This window comes from Sinohyriopsis cumingii, chromosome 9, assembly GCF_028554795.1.
Source record: "Sinohyriopsis cumingii isolate HCF-2022 chromosome 9, ASM2855479v2, whole genome shotgun sequence".
NCBI classification, from domain to species: domain Eukaryota; kingdom Metazoa; phylum Mollusca; class Bivalvia; order Unionida; family Unionidae; genus Sinohyriopsis; species Sinohyriopsis cumingii.
In genome coordinates this window covers 109,450,709-109,472,538 of record NC_142969.1, presented here as the reverse complement: position 1 = coordinate 109,472,538, position 21,830 = coordinate 109,450,709, and the positions used below count along the sequence as shown (strand labels likewise).

General features: G+C 39.2%; 2 protein-coding genes across 2 annotated transcripts in view; both read right to left on the bottom strand.

The window, feature by feature from the left end:
* Positions 1-859, bottom strand: part of LOC149792458 (sodium-coupled monocarboxylate transporter 1-like) — a 37,857-nt gene extending 36,998 nt beyond the window's left edge. The window contains exon 1 of the mRNA XM_089969392.1: positions 151-859. Within this exon, the coding sequence (XP_089825518.1) occupies positions 151-501 (351 nt within the window). The 5' untranslated portion in view covers positions 502-859. The remainder of the gene's footprint in view (positions 1-150) is intronic.
* Positions 720-21,786, bottom strand: LOC149792457 (uncharacterized). Its single transcript, XM_089969577.1, has 7 exons — positions 21,692-21,786; positions 14,704-14,812; positions 11,880-11,999; positions 7,549-7,589; positions 3,981-4,570; positions 3,351-3,848; positions 720-763 (listed from the first exon to the last, which is right to left on the bottom strand). Exons 1-7 carry the CDS (start codon positions 21,784-21,786, stop codon positions 720-722), a joined length of 1,497 nt encoding a protein of 498 aa, XP_089825703.1.
* Positions 21,787-21,830: the final 44 nt, after the last annotated feature.

The following is a 21,830-nucleotide window of genomic DNA, read 5'->3' as shown; positions in this document are numbered from 1 at the left end:
AAAGTTATTACTGGCAATCTGTTAAGATATACTTGAAGATAATATGCAACATTTTTGTCAAATAAAAGTCGGTGACAATTATGAAAAGTGTCATAAATGATAGTGGTGGTTTTCTTTTTCCTTTTTTATGAATCTTTTGACATGTCATACCTGAAATACACTCACAAGCTTCAATCGAAAGAATAAAGGACCAAATAAAAATGCCCCTGTTACAGGGGCCATAATGGCCCCAAATACAGAGATCCAGTACTGAGTCCCATGCTGGTAAATCTCCGCTGGTGTCCCCAAGAGCGTGGAGGCAGAAAAGAAACTAGCCAAAACAGACAGTGCTACTGGAAGTGACGCCATATTCTGGTCCGCCATAAGAAATTCCTTGGTGCTCTTCTGTTTTCCTCCTGCAAATGCATGGTATATTCCAATTGCGGCTGAAATTACCAGTACTCCTACAAACACAGCATAATCAGCAGGATGGAAGGTTCTGACTTCTTCAGACGGTTCCATGTTTTACTTGTGATATATAACCTTGACGATGGTAGAGTACCTACTCTTGGAAAAGTTTTACATGTGTAGATTCCACTTTTGCGTCTATTGGAAATGGTCGTGATTCCGTTATACCTTTGCTGTAGAAATGTTTAATCCACCATTTTACATAAATATCCAGGCTTGAAAGGGCAAGAAAAACGCATTATTTCAAAACGTAAATTTTGTTATGTAGAATCCTAACCATACTCTATCTGAACACCTTTGCCACTATGTACATCCACTTTAACGGGAAATTGAAATATCAAAGTACGGTTGTTTACATAGATAGGAAATGGTAGGTTCAGCATAAACCTATCTTATCTTTTTCTGTGCAACCACTTGTAATGTTGGTCACGAGATACTCGTTTTAAAGAAATATGTCATGGCGTACCTAAGTGGTGTGATAACCTTTTGTGACCTTGGAGTAAAATTTGAGGTGGTGAATAGAGGACCGATAGAGACAAAGTTAACATAAAGCGAACAAATGCCTCGCCCAATGATACTATGCAAGGGGGAAATTGACGTTGTTTCACATAGCATTGAAACGATATAGTCTGTTTTAGAATATGATATTAAACGAAGCACAGTCAGGAAAAAAGCATAACCTTATTTTAAAAAAATGCCTTTTTGAAAATTAGGAGCGCGTTTGGGATGCTTTAGGTAAACATACTATAAAGAATGTTCGCTACCAGTTTGATGATATTTATTATTGGGCGAATCCAAAATACTTTAATTCTGTAATTGCCTTCTCTCCAGGGTACTGTTCTCCTTTAGTGTTGTCTGGTGGGTAAAGGCACCGACCCGAAGGCAAAAGCAATATACCCAACCAGACAAAACTATAGGAGAAGAGTTTTGAATGGAAAAGGCTATAATCGATATAGTATTTTGCTAGACGTGGTGTGACGTCGGCACGTGGTAGAATTGCCCCTCTGCAATGGATGTGATGCAGAGTATTCTTCAGTCAAGTAAAAACGTATTCGGTCTTAAAATGAATCCGTTAGTTAGAAAATCTGATCTAGAGACGGTATCATGCGATGCACTATTGCCTTCTTCCAAGGGAACTGTGTCCCTATAGTGTTTTCTTTCGGCTTAGGTACCATGCCCAAGCAATTTATTTAGGACGACAGTGCCAGTATGACATATACTATCAACTCGTGGCAACTCGAGAATTTATCACGTATTGTATTAAGTCTTTGCCCTGGCAAAATAGGATTACATTTCGAATTAAAATGTTGACTTTCTGGTTATCTAAGATTTTGAACCCCAATTAATGGTCTTCCTAGATTTGGCATGCTATCCAGAGTAGGAAACAAATACTATACAAAGACTGCAGTATAGTTTGACTAATAACACGGTTGCAGTAATATCAATTGCATTAGTGGTACGATCAGGATCAGTAGTGGTAGTACTAATAGTATTAAAAGTTACAATAGTAGATGTAGATATAGTAGCAGCAGTAGTAGTAGTAGTAGTAGTACTGATATGATAGTAGTGATATTTAGAGTAGTAGAACTGTGTAGTACTAGAAGTTGTAGTGGTGGTATAGGTTGTAGTAGTACATGCAGTAGTAGTGTTAAACGTTGTAGCAGTGGAAGCAGTAGTGGTGGTATAACTTGTAGTAGTAGATGTAGTAGTGGTGGTATAAATTGTACGTCTAGTGGTAGTAGATGAGGTATTGGTGGCATAAGATGTACGTCTAGTGGTACTAGATTTAGTAGTGGTGGTATAAGTTGTACGTCTAGTGGTACTAGATTTAGTAGTGGTGGTATAAGTTGTACGTCTAGTGGTAGTAGAAGTGATAGTGGTGGTATAAGTTGTAGGTCTAGTGGTAGTAGATGTAGTAGTGGTGGTCTAAGTTGTAGGTCCAGTGGTAGTAGAAGTGATAGTGGTGGTATAAGTTGTAGGTCTAGTGGTAGTAAATGTAGTAGTGGTGGTATAAGTTGTACGTCTATTGGTAGTAGATGTAGTTGTGGTGGTATAAGTTGTAGGTCTAGTGGTATTAGAAGTGGTAGTGGTGGTCTAAGATGTAGGTCTAGTGGTACTAGAAGTGATAGTGGTGGTATAAATTGTACGTCTAGTGGTACTAGAAGTGATAGTGGTGATATAAGTTGCAGGTCTAGTGGTAGTAGATGTAGTAGTGGTGGAATAAGTTGTAGGTCTAGTGGTAGTAAATGTAGTAGTGGTGGTATAAGTTGCAGGTCTAGTGGTAGTAAATGTAGTAGTGGTGGTATAAGTTGTACGTCTATTGGTAGTAGATGTAGTAGTGGTGGTCTAAGTTGTAGGTCTAGTGGTATTAGAAGTGGTAGTGGTGGTCTAAGATGTAGGTCTAGTGGTACTAGAAGTGATAGTGGTGGTATAAGTTGCAGGTCTAGTGGTAGTAGATGTAGTAGTGGTGGTATAAGTTGTAGGTCTAGTGGTAGTAAATGTAGTAGTGGTGGTATAAGTTGTAAGTCTAGTGGTAGTAGAAGTAGTAGTGGTGGTATAAGTTGTAGGTCTAGTGGTAGTAAATGTAGTATTGGTGGTATAAGTTGCACGTCTAGTGGTAGTAGACGTAGTAGTGGTGGTATAAGTTGTAGGTCTAGTGGTAGCAGAAGTAGTAGTGGTGGTATAAGTTGTAGGTCTAGTGGTAGTAAATGTAGTAGTGGTGGTATAAATTGTAAGTCTAGTGGTAGTAGAAGTAGTAGTGGTGGTATAAGTTGTAGGTCTAGTGGTAGTAAATGTAGTAGTGGTGGTATAAGTTGTACGTCTAGTGGTAGTAGACGTAGTAGTGGTGGTATAAGATGTAGGTCTAGTGGTAGTAGATGTAGTAGTGGTGGTATAAGTTGTACGTCTAGTGGTAGTAGACGTAGTAGTGGTGGTATAAGATGTAGGCCTAGTGGTAGTAGATGTAGTTGTGGTGGTATAAGTTGTAGGTCTAGTGGTAGTAGATGTAGTAGTGGTGGTATAAGTTGTAGGTCTAGTGGGAGTAGATGTAGATTTGGTGGTATAAGTTATAGGTCTAATGGTAGTAGATGTAGGAGTGGTGGTATAAGTTGTAGGTTTAGTGGTAGTAGATGTAGTAGTGGTGGTATAAGTTGTAGGTTTAGTGGTAGTAGATGTAGTAGTGGTGGTATAAGTTGTAGGTTTAGTGGTAGTAGATGTAGTAGTGGTGGTATAAGCTGTACGTCTAGTTGTAGTAGATGTAGTAGTGGTGGTATAAGCTGTACGTCTAGTTGTAGTAGATGTAGGAGTGGTGGTATAAGTTGTAGGTTTAGTGGTAGTAGATGTAGGAGTGGTGGTATAAGTTGTAGGTTTAGTGGTAGTAGATGTAGTAGTGGTGGTACAAGCTGTACGTCTAGTGGTAGTAAATGTAGTAGTGGTGGTATAAGTTGTAAGTCTAGTGGTAGTAGATGTAGTAGTGGTGGCATAAATTGTACGTCAAGTGGTAGTAGATGTAGTAGTGGTGGTATAAGTTGTACGTCTAGTGGTAGTAGATGTAGTAGTGGTGGTATAAGTTGTAGGTCTAGTGGTAGTAAATGTAGTAGTGGTGGTATAAGTTGTAGGTCTAGTGGTAGTAGATGTAGTAGTGGTGGTATAAGTTGTAGGTCTAGTGGTAGTAGATGTAGTAGTGGTGGTATAAGTTGTAGGTCTAGTGGTAGTAGATGTAGTAGTGGTGGTATAAGTTCTACGTCTAGTGGTAGTAGATGTAGTAGTGGTGGTATAAGTTGTACGTCTAGTGGTAGTAGATGTAGTAGTGGTGGTATAAATTGTAGGTCTAGTGGTAGTAAATGTAGTAGTGGTGGTATAAGTTGTAGGTCTAGTGATAGTAGATGTAGTAGTGGTGGTATAAGTTGTAGGTCTAGTGGTAGTAGATGTAGTAGTGGTGGTATAAGTTGTAGGTCTAGTGGTAGTAGATGTAGTAGTGGTGGTATAAGTTCTACGTCTAGTGGTAGTAGATGTAGTAGTGGTGGTATAAGTTGTACGTCTAGTGGTAGTAGACGTAGTAGTGGTGGTATAAGTTGTAGGTCTAGTGGTAGTAGAAGTAGTAGTGGTGGTATAAGTTGTAGGTCTTGAGGAAGTAGATGTAGAAGTGGTGGTATAAGTTGTACGTCTAGTGGTAGTAGATGTAGTAGTGGTGGAATAAGTTGTAGGTCTAGTTTTAGTATAAGTGGTTGTGGTGGTATAAGTTGTACGTATCGTGTTAGTAAATATAGTAGTGGTGGTATAAGTTGTAGGTCTAGTTTTAGTATAAGTGGTTGTGGTGGTATAAGTTGTACGTATCGTGTTAGTAAATGTAGTAGTGGTGGTATAAGTTGTAGGTCTCGTGGAAGTAGATGTGGTAGTGGTGCTATAAGTTGTAGGTCTCGTGGAAGTAGATGTGGTAGTGGTGCTATAAGTTGTAGGTCTCGTGGAAGTAGATGTGGTAGTGGTGGTATAAATTGTACGTCTCGTGGTAGTAGATGTAGTACTGGTGGTATAAGTTGCAGGTCCAGTGTTAGTAGATGTAGTAGTGGTGGTATAACTTGTAAGTCTAGTGGCAGTAGACTTAGTAGTGGTGGTCTAAGTTGTAGGTCTTGAGGAAGTAGAAGAAGTAGGTGGGTATAAGTTGTAGGTCTCGTGGTAGTAGATGTGGTAGTGGTGGTATAAATTGTACGTCTCGTGGTAGTAGATGTAGTAGTGGTGGTATAAGTTGTAGGTCTAGTGGTAGTAGAAGTGGTAGTGGTGGTATAAGTTGTACGTCTAGTGGTAGTAGATGTGGTAGTGGTGGTATAAAATGTACGTCTAGTGGTAGTAGATGTATTAGTGGTGGTATAAGTTGAAGGTCTAGTGGTAGTAGACGTAGTAGTGGTCGTATAAGTTGTAGGTCTAGTGGTAGTAGATGTAGTAATGGTGGTATAAGTTGTACGTCTAGTGGTAGTAGATGTAGTAATGGTGGTATAAGTTGAAGGTCTAGTGGTAGTAGATGTAGTAGTGGTGGTATAAGTTGTAGGTCTAGTGGTAGTAGATGTAGTAGTGGTGGTATAATTTGTAGGTCTAGTGGTAGTAGACGTAGTAGTGGTGGTATAATTTGTAGGTCTAGTGGTAGTAGACGTAGTAGTGGTGGTATAAGTTGAAGGTCTAGTGGTAGTAGACGTAGTAGTGGTGGTATAAGTTGTAGGTCCAGTGGTGGTAGATGTAGTAGTGGTGCTATAAGTTGTAGGTCTCGTGGAAGTAGATGTGGTAGTGGTGCTATAAGTTGTAGGTCTCGTGGAAGTAGATGTGGTAGTGGTGGTATAAATTGTACGTCTCGTGGTAGTAGATGTAGTACTGGTGGTATAAGTTGCAGGTCCAGTGTTAGTAGATGTAGTAGTGGTGGTATAACTTGTAGGTCTAGTGGCAGTAGACTTAGTAGTGGTGGTCTAAGTTGTAGGTCTTGAGGAAGTAGAAGAAGTAGGTGGGTATAAGTTGTAGGTCTCGTGGTAGTAGATGTGGTAGTGGTGGTATAAATTGTACGTCTCGTGGTAGTAGATGTAGTAGTGGTGGTATAAGTTGTAGGTCTAGTGGTAGTAGAAGTGGTAGTGGTGGTATAAGTTGTACGTCTAGTGGTAGTAGATGTGGTAGTGGTGGTATAAAATGTACGTCTAGTGGTAGTAGATGTATTAGTGGTGGTATAAGTTGAAGGTCTAGTGGTAGTAGACGTAGTAGTGGTCGTATAAGTTGTAGGTCTAGTGGTAGTAGATGTAGTAATGGTGGTATAAGTTGTACGTCTAGTGGTAGTAGATGTAGTAATGGTGGTATAAGTTGAAGGTCTAGTGGTAGTAGATGTAGTAGTGGTGGTATAAGTTGTAGGTCTAGTGGTAGTAGATGTAGTAGTGGTGGTATAATTTGTAGGTCTAGTGGTAGTAGACGTAGTAGTGGTGGTATAATTTGTAGGTCTAGTGGTAGTAGACGTAGTAGTGGTGGTATAAGTTGAAGGTCTAGTGGTAGTAGACGTAGTAGTGGTGGTATAAGTTGTAGGTCCAGTGGTGGTAGATGTAGTAGTGGTGGTATAAGTTGTACGTCTAGTGGTAGTAGATGTAGTAGTGGTGGTATAAGTTGTAGGTTTAGTGGTAGTAGATGTAGTAGTGGTGCTATAATTTGTAGGTCTAGTGGTAGTAGACGTAGTAGTGGTGGTATAAGTTGTAGGTCTAGTGGTAGTAGACGTAGTAGTGGTGGCATAAGTTGTACGTCTAGTGGTAGTAGATGTAGTAGTGGTGGTATAAGTTGTAGGTCTAGTGGTAGTAGATGTAGTAGTGGTGGTATAAGTTGAAGGTCTAGTGGTAGTAGATGTAGTAGTGGTGGTATAAGTTGTAGGTCTAGTGGTAGTAGACGTAGTAGTGGTGGTGTAAGTTGTACGTTAAGTGGTAGTAGATGTAGTAGTGGTGGTATAAGTTGTACGTCTAGTGGTAGTAGAAGTGATAGTGGTGGTATAAGTTGTAGGTCTAGTGGTAGTAAATGTAGTAGTGGTGGTATAAGTTGTACGTCTAGTGGTGGTAGATGTAATAGTGGTGGTATAAGTTGTACGTCTATTGGTAGTAGATGCAGTCGTGGTGGTATAAGTTGTACGTCTAGTGGTAGTAGATGTAGTGGTGGTGGTATAAGTTGTAGCTCTAGTGGTAGTAGATGTAGGAGTGGTGTAATAAGTTGTACGTCTAGTGGTAGTAGAAGTGATAGTGGTGGTATAAGTTGTAGGTCTAGTGGTAGTAAATGTAGTAGTGGTGGTATAAGTTGTACGTCTAGTGGTGGTAGATGTAATAGTGGTGGTATAAGTTGTACATCTATTGGTAGTAGATGCAGTCGTGGTGGTATAAGTTGTACGTCTAGTGGTAGTAGATGTAGTAGTGGTGGTATAAGTTGTAGCTCTAGTGGTAGTAGATGTAGTAGTGGTGGTATAAAATGCACGTCTCGAGGTGGCAGATGTAGTAGTGGTGGTATAAGTTTTAGGTCTAGTGGTAGTAGATGTAGTAGTGGTTTTATAAGTTGTAGGTCTCGTGGTAGTAAATGTAGTAGTGGTGGTATAAGTTGTACGTCTCGTGGTAGCAGATGTAGTGGTTGTATAAATTGGAGGTCTAGTGGTAGAAATGTAGTAGTGGTGGTATAAGTTTTAGGTCTAGTGGTAGCAAACGTAGTAGTGGTGGTATACGTAGTAGGTCTAGGGGTAGTAGACGTAGTAGTGGTGGTATAAATTGTACGTCTAGTTGTAGTAGATGTAGTAGTGGTGGCATAAGTTGCAGGTCTAGTGGTAGTAGATGTAGCAGTGGTGGTATAAGTAGTAGGTCTAGTGGTAGTAGACGTAGTAGTGGTGGTATAAGTTGTACGTCTAGTTGTAGTAGATGTAGTAGTGGTGGCATAAGTTGCAGGTCTAGTGGTAGTAGATGTAGCAGTGGTGGTATAGTTTTAGGTCTAGGGGTAGTAGATGTAGGAGTGGTGGTATAAGTTGTAGGTCTAGTGGTAGTAGATGTAGGAGTGGTGGAATAAGTTGTAGGTCTAGTGATAGTAGATGTAGGAGTGGTGGTAAAAGTTGTAGGTCTAGTGGTAGTAGATGTAGTGGTTGTGGTATAAGTTGTAGGTCTAGTGGTAGTAGATGTAGGAGTGGTGGAATAAGTTGTAGGTCTAGTGATAGTAGATGTAGGAGTGGTGGTATAAGTTGTAGGTCTAGTGGTAGTAGATGTAGTAGTGGTGGTATAAGTTGTACGTCTAGTGGTAGTAAATATAGTAGTGGTGGTATAAGTTGTACGTTTACTGGTAGTAGATGCAGTAGTGGTGGTATAAGTTGTACGTCTAGTGGTAGTAGATGCAGGAGTGGTGGTATAAGTTGTACGTCTAGTGGTAGTAGATGCAGTAGTGGTGGCATAAGTTGTACGTCTAATGGTAGTAGATGTAGTAGTGGTGGTATAAGTTGTACGTCTAGTGGTAGTAGATGTAGTAGTGGTGGTATAAGTTGTAGGTCTAGTTGTAGTAGATATAGGAGTGGTGGTATAAGTTGTAGGTCTAGTGGTAGTAGAAGTAGTAGTGGTGGTATAAGTTGTAGGTCTAGTGGCAGTAGAAGTGGTAGTGGTGGTATAAGTTGTTGGTCTAGTGGTAGTAGATGTATTAGTGGTGGTATAAGTTGTAGGTCTAGTGGTATTAGAAGTAGTAGTGGTGGTATATGTTTCAGGTCTAGTGGTAGTAGAAGTCGTAGTGGTGGTATAAGTTGTAGGTCTAGTGGTAGTAAATGTAGTAGTGGTGGTATAAGTTGTAGGTCTAGTTTTAGTAAATGTAGTAGTGGTGGTATAAGTTGTAGGTCTATTTGTAGTAGAAGTAGTAGTGGTGGTATAAGTTGTAGGTCTATTTGTACTAGAAGTGATAGTGGTAGTATAAGTTGTGCGTCTAATGCTAGTAGATGTAGTAGTGGTGGTATAAGTTGTAGGTCTAGTGGTAGTAGATATAGGAGTGGTGGTATAAGTTGTAGGTCTAGAGGTAGTAGATGTAATAGTGGTGGTATAAGTTGTAGGTCTAGTGGTAGTAGATGTAATAGTGGTGGTATAAGTTGTAGGTGTAGTGGCAGTAGAAGTGGTATTGGTGGTATAAGTTGTAGGTCTAGTGGTAGTAGAAGTAGTAGTGGTGGTATAAGTTGTAGGTCTAGTGGGAGTAAATTTAGTAGTGGTGGTATAAGTTGTAAGTCTTGTGGTAGTAGATGTAGTAGTGGTGGTATAAGTTGTAGGTCTAGTGGTAGTAGAAGTAGTAGTGGTGGTATAAGTTGTAGGACTAGTGGTAGTAGAAGTAGTAGTGGTGGTATAAGTTGTAGGTCTAGTGGTAGTAGAAGTAGTAGTGGTGGTATAATTTGTAGGTCTAGTGGTAGTAAATGTAGTAGTGGTGGTATAAGTTGTAGGTCTAGTGCTAGTAGATGTAGTAGTGGTGGTATAAGTTGTAGGTCTAGTGGTAGTAGAAGTAGTAGTGGTGGTATAATTTGTAGGTCTAGTGGTAGTAAATGTAGTAGTGGTGGTATAAGTTGTAGGTCTAGTGGTAGTAAATGTAGTAGTAATGGTAAAAGTTGTAGGTCTATTTGTAGTCGAAGTAGTAGTGGTGGTATAAGTTGTAGGTCTAGTGGTAGTAAATGTAGTAGTAATGGTATAAGTTGTAGGTCTATTTGTACTAGAAGTGATAGTGGTAGTATAAGTTGTGCGTCTAATGCTAGTAGATGCAGTAGTGGTGGCATAAGTTATACGTCTAATCGCAGTAGATGTAGGAGTGGTGGTATAAGTTGTAGGTCTAGTGGTAGTAGATGCAGTAGTGGTGGTATAAGTTGTAGGTCTAGTGGTAGTAGATATAGGAGTGGTGGTATAAGGTGTAGGTCTAGTGGTAGTAGATGTAATAGTGGTGGTATAACTTGTAGGTCTAGTGGCAGCAGAAGTGGTAGTGGTGGTATAAGTTGTAGGTCTAGTGGTAGTAGATGTAGGAGTGGTGGTATAAGTTGTAGGTCTAGTGGTATTAGAAGTAGTAGTGGTGGTATATGTTTCAGATCTAGTGGTAGTAGAAGTCGTAGTAGTGGTATAAGTTGTAGGTCTAGTGGTAGTAAATGTAGTAGTGGTGGTATAAGTTGTAGGTCTAGTTTTAGTAAATGTAGTAGTGGTGGTATAAGTTGTAGGTCTAGTGGTAGTAGAAGTAGTAGTGGTGGTATAAGTTGTCGGTCTAGTGGTAGTAAATGTAGTAGTGGTGGTATAAGTTGTAGGTCTAGTGGTAGTACAAGTAGTAGTGGTGGTATAAGTTGTAGGTCTAGTGGCAGTAGAAGTGGTATTGGTGGTATAAGTTGTAGGTCTAGTGGTAGTAGAAGTAGTAGTGGTGGTATAATTTGTAGGTCTAGTGGTGGTAAATGTAGTAGTGGTGGTATAAGTTCTAAGTCTTTTGGTAGTAGATGTAGTAGTGGTGGTATAAGTTGTACGTCTAGTGGTAGTAGATGTAGTAGTGGTGGTATAAGTTGTAGGTTTTGTGGTAGTAAATGAAGTAGTGGTGGTATAAGTTGTAGGTCTATTTGTAGTAGAAGTAGTAGTGGTGGTATAAGTTGTAGGTCTTTTTGTACTAGAAGTGATGGTGGTAGTATAAGTTGTGCGTCTAATGCTAGTAGATGTAGTAGTGGTGGTATAAGTTGTCGGTCTAGTGGTAGTAAATGTAGCAGTGGTTGTATAAGTTGTAGGTCTAGTGGTAATAGATGTAATAGTGGTGATATAAGTTGTAAGTCTAGTGGCAGTAGAAGTAGTAGTGGTGGTATAATTTGTAGGTCTAGGGGTAGTATATGTAGTAGAGGTGGTATAAGTTGTAGGTCTTGAGGAAGTGGATGTAGTAGTGGTGGTATGAGTTGTAGGTCTAGTGGTAGTAAATGTAGTAGTGGTGGTATAAGTTGTAGGTCTAGTGGTAGTAGAAGTAGTAGTGGTGGTATAAGTTGTAGGTCTAGTGGCAGTAGAAGTGGTATTGGTGGTATAAGTTGTAGGTCTAGTGGTAGTAGAAGTAGTAGTGGTGGTATAAGTTGTAGGTCTAGTGGTAGTAAATGTATTAGTGGTGGTATAAGTTGTTAGTCTTTTGGTAGTAGATGTAGTAGTGGTGGTATAAGTTGTAGGTCTAGTGGTAGTAGATGTAGTAGTGGTGGTATAAGTTGTAGGTCTTGTGGTAGTAAATGTAGTAGTGATGGTATAAGTTGTAGGTCTATTTGTAGGAGAAGTAGTAGTGGTGGTATAAGTTGTAGGTCTATTTGTACTAGAAGTGATAGTGGTAGTATAAGTTGTGCGTCTAATGCTAGTAGATGTAGTAGTGGTGGTATAAGTTGTCGGTCTAGTGGTAGTAAATGTAGCAGTGGTTGTATAAGTTGTTGGTCTAGTGGTAGGAGAAGTAGTAGTGGTGGTATAAGTTGTAGGTTTAGTGGTAGTAGAAGTAGTAGTGGTGGTATAAGTTGTAGGTCTAGTGGTAGTAGAAGTAGTAGTGGTGGTATTATTTGTAGGTCTAGTGGTAGTAGATGTAGTAGTGGTGGTGTAAGTTGTAGGTCTAGTGGTAGTAAATGTAGCAGTGGTGGTATAAGTTGTAGGTCTAGTGTTAGTAAATGTAGTAGTGGTGGTATAAGTAGTAGGTCTAGTTTTAGTAAATGTAGTAGTGGTGGTAGAAGTTGTAGGTCTATTTGTAGTAGAAGTAGTAGTGGTAGTATAAGTTGTGCGTCTAATGCTAGTAGATGTAGTAGAGGTGGTATAAGTTGTAGGTCTTGAGGAAGTAGATGTAGTAGTGGTTGTATGAGTTGTAGGTCTAGTGGTAGTAAATGTAGTAGTGGTGGTATAAGTTGTAGGTCTAGTGGTAGTAGAAGTAGTAGTGGTGGTATCAGTTGTAGGTCTAGTGGCAGTAGAAGTGGTATTGGTGGTATAAGTTGTAGGTCTAGTGGTAGTAGAAGTAGTAGTGGTGGTATAAGTTGTAGGTCTAGTGGTAGTAATTGTAGTAGTGGTGGTATAAGTTGTAAGTCTTGTGGTAGTGGATGTAGTAGTGGTGGTATAAATTGTAGGTCTAGTGGTAGTAGATGTAGTAGTGGTGGTATAAGTTGTAGGTCTATTTTGTAGTAGAAGTAGTAGTGGTGGTATAAGTTGTCGGTCTATTTGTACTAGAAGTGATAGTGGTAGTATAAGTTGTAGGTCTATTTGTAGTAGAAGTAGTAGTGGTGGTATAAGTTGTCAGTCTAGTGGCAGTAAATGTAGCAGTGGTTGTATAAGTTGTAGGTCTAGTGGTAGTAGAAGTAGTAGTGGTGGTATGAGTTGTAGGTCTAGTGGTAGTAGATGTAGTAGTGGTGGTATAAGTTGTAGGTCTAGTGGTAGTAAATGTAGTAGTGGTGGTATAAGTTGTAAGTCTTGTGGTAGTAGATGTAGTAGTGGTGGTATAAGTTGTAGGTCTAGTGTTAGTAGATGTAGTAGTGGTGGTATAAGTTGTAGGTCTATTTGTAGTAGATGTAGTAGTGGTGGTATAAGTTGTAGGTCTATTTGTATTAGAAGTAGTAGTGGTGGTATAAGTTGTCGGTCTAGTGGCAGTAAATGTAGCAGTGGTTGTATAAGTTGTAGGTCTAGTGGTAGTAGAAGTAGTAGTGGTGGTATAAGTTGTAAATCTAGTGGTAGTAGAAGTAGTAGTGGTGGTATAAGTTGTAGGTCTAGTGGTAGTAGAAGTAGTAGTGGTGGTATAAGTTGTAAGTCTAGTGGTAGTAAAAGTAGTAGTGGTGGTATAAGTTGTAGGTCTAGTGGTAGTAGAAGTAGTAGTGGTGGTATAAGTTGTAGGTCTAGTGGTAGTAGAAGTAGTAGTGGTGGTATAATTTGTAGGTCTAGTGGTAGTAGATGTAGTTGTGGTGGTATAAGTTGTAGGTCTAGTGGTAATAGATGTAGTAGTGGTGGTATAATTTGCATGTCTAGTGGTAGTAGAAGTAGTAGTGGTGGTATAAGTTGTCGGTCTAGTGGTAGTAAATGTAGCAGTGGTTGTATAAGTTGTAGGTCTAGTGGTAGTAGATGTAGTAGTGGTGGTATAAGTTGTAAGTCTAGTGGTAGTAGAAGTAGTAGTGGTGGTATAAGTTGTAGGTCTAGTGGTAGTAGAAGTAGTTGTGGTGGTATAAGTTGTAGGTCTAGTGGTATTAGAAGTAGTAGTGGTGGTATAAGTTGTAGGTCTAGTGGTAGTAAATGTAGTAGTGGTGGTATAATTTGTAGGTCTAGTGGTAGTAGATGTAGTTGTGGTGGTATAAGTTCCAGGTCTAGTGGTAGTAGAAGTAGGTGTGGTGGTATAATTTGTAGGTCTAGTGGTAGTAAATGTAGTAGTGGTGGTATAAGTTGTAGGCCTAGTGGTAGTAAATGTAGTAGTAATGGTAAAAGTTGTAGGTCTATTTGTAGTAGAAGTAGTAGTGGTGGTATAAGTTGTAGGTCTATTTGTACTAGAAGTGATAGTGGTAGTATAAGTTGTGCGTCTAATGCTAGTAGATATAGTAGTGGTGGCATAAGTTGTACGTCTAATGGTAGTAGATGTAGTAGTGGTGGTATAATTTGTAGGTCTAGTGGTAGTAAATGTAGTTGTGGTGGTATAATTTGTAGGTCTAGTGGTAGTAAATGTAGTAGTAATGGTAAAAGTTGTAGGTCTGTTTCTAGTAGAAGTAGTAGTGGTGGTATAAGTTGTAGGTCTATTTGTACTAGAAGTGATACTGGTAGTATAAGTTGTACGTCTAGTGGTAGTAGATGCAGTAGTGGTGGCATAAGTTGTACGTCTAATGGTAGTAGATGTAGGAGTGGTGGTATAAGTTGTACGTCTAGTAGTAGTAGATGTAGAAGTGGTGGTATAAGTTGTACGTCTAGTGGTAGTAGATGCAGTAGTGGTGGTATAAGTTGTAGGTCTAGTGGTAGTAGATATAGGAGTGGTGGTATAAGTTGTAGGTCTAGTGGTAGTAGATGCAATAGTGGTGGTATAAGTTGTAGGTCTAGTGGCAGTAGAAGTGGTAGTGGTGGTATAAGTTGTAGGTCTAGTGGTAGTAGATGTAGGAGTGGTGGTATAAGTTGTAGGTCTAGTGGTATTAGAAGTAGTAGTGGTGGTATATGTTTCAGGTCTAGTGGTAGTAGAAGTCGTAGTGGTGGTATAAGTTGTAGGTCTAGTGGTAGTAAATGTAGTAGTGGTGGTATAAGTTGTAGGTCTAGTTTTAGTAAATGTAGTAGTGGTGGTATAAGTTGTAGGTCTATTTGTAGTAGAAGTGGTAGTGGTGGTATAAGTTGTAGGTCTATTTGTACTAGAAGTGATAGTGGTAGTATAAGTTGTGCGTCTAATGCTAGTAGATGCAGTAGTGGTGGCATAAGTTGTAGGTCTTGAGTAAGTATATGTAGTAGTGGTGGTATGAGTTGTAGGTCTAGTGGCAGTAGATGTAGTCGAGGTGGTATAAGTTGTAGGTCTAGAGGAAGTAGATGTAGTAGTGGTGGTATGAATTGTAGGTCTAGTGGTAGTAAATGTAGTAGTGGTGGTATAAGTTGTAGGTCTAGTGGTAGTAGAAGTAGTAGTGGTGGTATAAGTTGTAGGTCTAGTGGCAGTAGATGTAGTAGTGGTGGTGTAAGTTGTAAGTCTTGTGGTGGTAGATGTAGTAGTGGTGGTATAAGTTGTAGGTCTAGTGGTAGTAGAAGTAGTAGTGGTGGTATAAGTTGTAGGTCTAGTGGTAGTAAATGTAGTAGTGGTGGTATAAGTTGTAAGTCTTGTGGTAGTAGATTTAGTAGTGGTGGTATAAGTTGTAGGTCTAGTGGTAGTAGATGTAGTAGTGGTGGTATAAGTTGTAGGTCTTGTGGTAGTAGAAGTAGTAGTGGTGGTATAAGTTGTAGGTCTAGTGGTAGTAGATGTAGCTGTGGTGGTATAAGTTGTAGGTCTAGTGGTAGTAGAAGTAGAAGTGGTGGTATAAGTTGTAGGTCTATTTGTAGTAGAACTAGTAGTGGTGGTATAAGTTTTAGGTCTATTTGTAGTAGATGTAGTAGATGTGGTATAAGTTGTAGGTCTATTGGTAGTGGAAATAGTAGTGGTGGTATAAATTTTAGGTCTAGTGGTAGTAGATGTAGTGGTGGTGGTATAAGTTGTAGGTCTAGTGGTAGTAGAAGTTGTAGTGGTGGTATAAGTTGTAGGTCTAGTGGTATTAGATGTAGTAGTGGTGGCATAAGTTGTACGTCTAGTGGTAGTAGATGTAGTAGTGGTGGTATAAGTTGTAGGTCTAATGGTAGTAGAAGTGGTAGTCGTGGAATAAGTTGTAGGTCTAGTGGTAGTAGAAGTAGTAGTGGTGGTATAAGTTGTAGGTCTAGTGGTAGTAGAAGTAGTAGTGGTGGTATAATTTGTAGGTCTAGTGGTAGTAGAAGTAGTAGTGGTGGTATAAGTTGTTGGTCTAGTGGTAGTAGAAGTAGTATTGGTGGTATAAGTTGTAGGTCTAGTGGTAGTAGAAGTAGTAGTGGTGGTATAATTTGTAGGTCTAGTGGTAGTAGATGTAGCTGTGGTGGTATAAGTTGTAGGTCTAGTGGTAGTAGAAGTAGTAGTGGTGGTATAAGTTGTAGGTCTAGTGGTAGTAGATGTAGTTGTGGTGGTATAAGTTGTAGGTCTAGTGGTAGTAGAAGTAGTAGTGGTGGTATAATTTGTAGGTCTAGTGGTAGTAAATGTAGCAGTGGTGGTATAAGTTGTAGGTCTAGTGGTAGTAAATGTAGTAGTAATGGTAAAAGTTGTAGGTCTATTTGTAGTAGAAGTAGTAGTAATGGTAAAAGTTGTAGGTCTATTTGTAGTAGATGTAGTAGATGTGGTATAAGTTGTAGGTCTATTGGTAGTGGAAATAGTAGTGGTGGTATAAATTTTAGGTCTAGTGGTAGTAGATGTAGTAGTGGTGGTATAAGTTGTAGGTCTAGTGGTAGTAGAAGTTGTAGTGGTGGTATAAGTTGTAGGGCTAGTGGTATTAGATGTAGTAGTGGTGGCATAAGTTGTACGTCTAGTGGTAGTAGATGTAGTAGTGGTGGTATAAGTTGTAGGTCTAATGGTAGTAGAAGTAGTAGTGGTGGTATAAGTTGTAGGTCTAGTGGTAGTAGAAGTAGTAGTGGTGGTATAAGTTGTAGGTTTAGTGGTAGTAGAAGTAGTAGTGGTGGTATAATTTGTAGGTCTAATGGTAGTAGATGTAGTAGTGGTGGTACAAGTTGTAGGTTTAGTGGTAGTAGATGTAGTAGTGGTGGTACAAGTTTTAGGTTTAGTGGTAGTAAATGTAGTAGTGGTGGTATAGGTTGTAGGTCTAGTGGTAGTACATGTAGTAGTGGTGGTATAGGTTGTAGGTCTTGAGGAAGTAGATGTAGTAGTGGTGGCATAAGTTGTACGTCTCGTGGTAGTAGATGTAGTAGTGGTGGTATAAGTTGTAGGTCTAGTGGTAGTAGAAGTAGTAGTGGTGGTATAATTTGTAGGTCTAATGGTAGTAGATGTAGTAGTGGTGGTACAAGTTGTAGGTTTAGTGGTAGTAAATGTAGTAGTGGTGGTATAAGTTGTAGGTCTAGTGGTAGTACATGTAGTAGTGGTGGTATAGGTTGTAGGTCTTGAGGAAGTAGATGTAGTAGTGGTGGCATAAGTTGTACGTCTCGTGGTAGTAGATATAGTAGTGGTGGTATAAGTTGTAGGTCTAGTGGTAGTAGATGTAGTATTGGTGGTATAAGGTGTAGGTCTAGTGGTAATAAATGTAGTATTTTTATTATAAGTTGTACGTCTGGTGGTAGTAAATGTAGTAGTGTGGTATAAATTGTAGGTCTAGTGATAATAAATGTAGTAGTGGTGGTATAAGTTGTACGTCTCGTGGTAGTAGATGAAGTAGTGGTGGTATAAGTTGTACGTCTAGTGGTAGTAGATGTAGTAGAGTAGTGTATGTTGTAGGTCTAGTGGTAGTAGACGTACTAGTAGTGGTATAAGTTGTACGTCTACTGGTAGTAGATGTGGTAGTGGTGGTACAAGTTGTACGTCTCGTTTTAGTAGATGTAGTAGTTGTTGTATAAATAGTACATCTCGTGGTGATAGATGTAGTAGTGGTGGTATAAGTTTTAGGTCTAGTGGTAGTAGATGTAGGAGTGGTGGTATAAGTTGTACGTCTCGTGGTAGTAGATGTAGTAGTGGTGGTATAAGTTGTAGGTCTTGAGGAAGTAGATGTAGTAGTGTGGGTATAAGTTGTACGTCTCGTGGTAGTAGATGTAGTAGTGGTGGTATAAATTGTACGTCTCGTGGTAGTAGATGTAGTAGTGGTGGTATAAGTTTTAGGTCTAGTGGTAGTAAATGTAGTAGTGGTGGTATAAGTTGTAGGTCTAGTGGTAGGAAATGTAGTAGTGGTGGTATAAATTGTAGGTCTAGTGGTAGTAAATGTACTAGTGGTGGTATAAGTTGTAGGTCTAGTGGTAGTAAATGTAGTAGTTGTGGTATAAATTGTAGGACTAGTGGTAGTAAATGTGGCAGTGGTGGTATAAATTGTAGGTCTAGTGGTAGTAAATGTACTAGTTGTGGTATAAGTTGTAGGTCTAGTGGTAGTAAATGTAGTAGTTGTGGTATAAATTGTAGGTCTAGTGGTAGTAGATGTAGTAGTGGTGGTATAAGTTGTAGGTCTAGTGGTAGTAAATGTAGTAGTGGTGGTATAAGTTGTAGGTCTAATGGTAGTAGATGCAGTAGTGGTGGTATAAGTTGTATGTCTAATGTTGGTAAATGTAGTGGTGGTGGTATATGTTGTACGTCTAGTGGTAGTAGATGTAGTAGTGGTGGTATAAGTTGTACGTCTACTGGTAGTAGATGTAGTAGTGGTGGTATAAGTTGTACGTCTAGTGGTAGTAGATGTGGTGGTGGTGGTACAAGTTGTACGTCTCGTGGTAGTAGATGTTGTAGTGGTGGTATAAGTTGTACGTCTACTGGTAGTAGATGTGGTAGTGGTGGTACAAGTTGTACGTCTCGTGGTAGTAGATGTAGTAGTGGTGGTATAAGTTGTACGTCTACTGGTAGTAGATGTGGTAGTGGTGGTACAAGTTGTACGTCTCGTGGTAGTAGATGTAGTAGTGGTGGTATAAGTTGTACGTCTCGTGGTAGTAGATGTAGTAGTGGTGGTATAAGTTGTAGGTCTAGTGTTAGTAAATGTAGTAGTGGTGGTATAAGTTGTAGGTCTAGTGGTAGTAGATGTAGTAGTGGTGGTATAAGTTGTACGTCTACTGGTAGTAGATGTAGTAGTGGTGGTATAAGTTGTACGTCTCGTGGTAGTAGATGTAGTAGTGGTGGTATAAGTTGTAGGTCTAGTGGTAGTAGATGTAGTAGTGGTGGTATAAGTTGTAGGTCTAGTGGTAGTAGATGTAGTAGTGGTGGTATAAGTTGTAGGTCTAGTGGTAGTAGATGTAGTAGTGGTGGTATAAGTTGTACGTCTACTGGTAGTAGACGTAGTAGTGGTGGTATAAGCTGTACGTCTAGTGGTAGTAGATGTAGTAGTGGTGGTATAAGTTGTAGGTCTCGTGTAGTAGATGTAGTAGTGGTGGTATAAGTTGTAGGTCTAGTGGTAGTAGATGTAGTAGTGGTGGTATAAGTTGTAGGTCTACTGGTAGTAGATGTAGTAGTGGTGGTATAAGTTGTAGGTCTAGTGTTAGTAAATGTAGTAGTGGTGGTATAAGTTGTAGGTCTGGTGGTAGTAGAATTACTAGCGGTGGTATAAGTTGTACGTCTACTTGTAATAGAGGTGGTAGGTATATAAGTAACAATAGCAGTATCAGCAGTAGTTGTAGAAGTCTAGTGACGGTGTTCATGGTGGACCTGATAATGACATCATGAATAGGTAAAATACACGTGCTCTTTTTCGTATGAATTTATAATGTTTGTTTGAAATAAAAAATATGTCATCGGTATGAGAGGGTCATCGGTAACTGCTTATGAATGACTGTGTTTCAAAATTGATTTATTTTCTACTGCTGGTACCATATCGCTACACTGGACACGCCAATTGTGACATTACACGCCAAATGAGACATTGCACGCCAAAAAGAGACATTACACGCCAAATGAGACATTGTACGCCAAAAAGAGACATTACACGCCAAATGAGACATTGTACGCCAAAAAGAGACATTACACACCGAAAAGAGACATTACACGCCTAAAAAGAGACATTACACACCAAAAAGAGACATTACACGCCTAAAAAGAGACATTACACGCCAAATGAGACATTACGTAAACCAGGAGCAATAATTCCGGGATGAAAGGGACAGGAGCTACAGAGAGAATCAACCAGAAAGAGTCTACAGGAGTAATTCATATACTGGCTTCGTCTCCCTTTTTCATCTTCGCCATCTTGGTCGTCGTATTATTATAAATAATATTAGTGTATAAATATATAGATAAATTAACTTTATCAGTTGGACTGAATACAAGCCATGATGAGATAATGACCTCATGATGTTCTGATATCTGTTTAATGCTTCAAGGTCACGACGCTATTCTAGAACAAAACATCTGAGAGAGAGAGAGAGAGTACCAGATGTTCGTATGTTGTTACATAGATTTGAACTGATGTATTCACTCCATTTTGTCACTGTTTTTTAACCACCTCCATTATTTACATATTCTTGTATAGCTAAAGAATTAAAATAAACAAGAAAATAGTAAGAAAGAAAAGTTTGTATCACTGTTAAGTTCTTTCATCTCGCATTTTGTTCTTTTTCCCAATGTTCTGATACTAGCATTGTCATTGTGTTGTTGTCTTTTTTTTTTTTTTTTTTTTTGTCCCGTCAGATGTGTCCTGAAAGATGGACAGATTTATAAATGGCTAGATGGATTGAGAAACAGGGTTAAGTAATCACATACAGGTAGATAGATAAGTGCTTAGTTTTCTTGGTGACACTTAGACGTGCTGACCTTCATAATTAACATGGATTTTTTCAAGACAGTTATCCAAGCAAAAATCAATAAATCGTGTTCTTTCATGTAAAACAAGGACTCTAAATCCAGGACTTGCCAAGTCTGTTCACTGTATAAATACATATTTAAAGAGGACGGTTCTTTATTGAAAAGATAAGTCCTGTATTACCTATTTATGATCCATTTTGCTGTTTATTTCAGGCATATGATCAGTTAGAACAGGAGGTTCACAACAGAGATTGCGGTGACTTTGAAGAAATTTGGGTAAACTAAAGCGTGTTGACTTTATTATTACGTGACCATTCGGGCGAAATTAACTTATCTTGACAAAACTTGCATTGCTCATAATATTAAATACTGCTATAATTAAATGTCCAAAACAATCTAGGTCACGATGATTATAGATAATAATAATAATAATAATGAGGACTTTGTTTAGCACCTAATCTTTAGAAGCTCTAAGCGCTTTACAACATTAGACAACACCTATAAGATAAAAAACATAATAATGATATGATTACAAAAACAAACACCATGAAATTAGAAAACATAAAAAAAAGGTTGAGAATATTTAAGGTAGGAAACATTATTAGGTCTTTAAGTTTGTTCTTGCAGTCGAAATAAGCGAGTTTTGAGAGCCCTCTTGAATGGGATCACTGTGACTTTGTGTCTAAGTTCAGTGGGTAATTCTTTCCACGTTGCTGGGCCTTGGTATGCAAAATAACGCTGTCAATATGACTTTGTTTTCATAGTGGGAATAATGAGTATACGATTGTCAGAAGAGGAGCGTAAGTATCTTGCTGGTGTGTACACATGGGTGAGGTCGGATAGGTATGTTGGACTAGAGTCCGACAGTGAAACGTAGCACAGAGAACAAATTTTGTGTTTGATTCTTGATCGAATGGATAGCCAGTGTAGGGTACAGAGCAGCTGGGAGGTGTGCTCCGATCGTGGTACTCCAAGTATGATCCGAGCAGTTGTGTTTTGAACTTGTTGAAGTTTCTGGAGCAGATATTGAGATGAACCAGACATAATTGAGTTACAATAGTCCAGCGTTGAAAGTACTAATGAACACACAAGTGTTTTAGTGGCATCAACTGGAAGATATTTGCGAATGGAGCTGATGCGAATCAGCTCAAGATATGCAGCCTTGCATATGTTCATGATATGTTCTTGCAATGTGAGATTACTGTCCAGAGTAACACCTAGGTTTCGTACTGATTGTGTGAATTTAATGTTGGTATTGCTGACATTTATTGTTTGAGGTAAAAGATGTGAATGAGAAAGTCTTTGTGATGTGATCAGAATGGCCTCAGTTTTATCACCATTCATCTGCAGCTTATTACATGTCATCCATGATTTCACATCAGAAATGCACCTCTTTACACCTTGAATGGTAGCATCAACTTCAGTTGGATGGCTAGATTTGTATATTTGGGTGTCATCAGGGTACAATTGGTTAGACACTGGATGATGATCTATGACACTTAAGAGTTGCTGAGTGTATAGAATTAAGAGAACAGGCCCAAGAACAGACCCCTGTGGAACACCACAACATAGATCAACTGGGCTGGAGTGTATTCCATTTGCAGACACAATTTGTGTCGTGTTGACTAAGTAGGACTTGAACCACAGTAAGGCTGTATCATGAATACCAAATACATACTGGAGACGATGAAGTAATATAACATAGTCTATTGTGTCAAATGATGCAGACTAATCAAGAACGGTGACGGATTCTGAACGCCTAAGTGCAATCACATTGCCGTATTGCAACCTATACTGGCTATAACCGCGCCAGTTTATTCCAAAGGTTGCTGCGCTCTCATACGGTGAACACAACTGTATAGTGCAGACTGTGGCTTCAAGGACTATCATTGCCAATCAAATAACCTTTCTCATGAATATATAACTAGAACGAT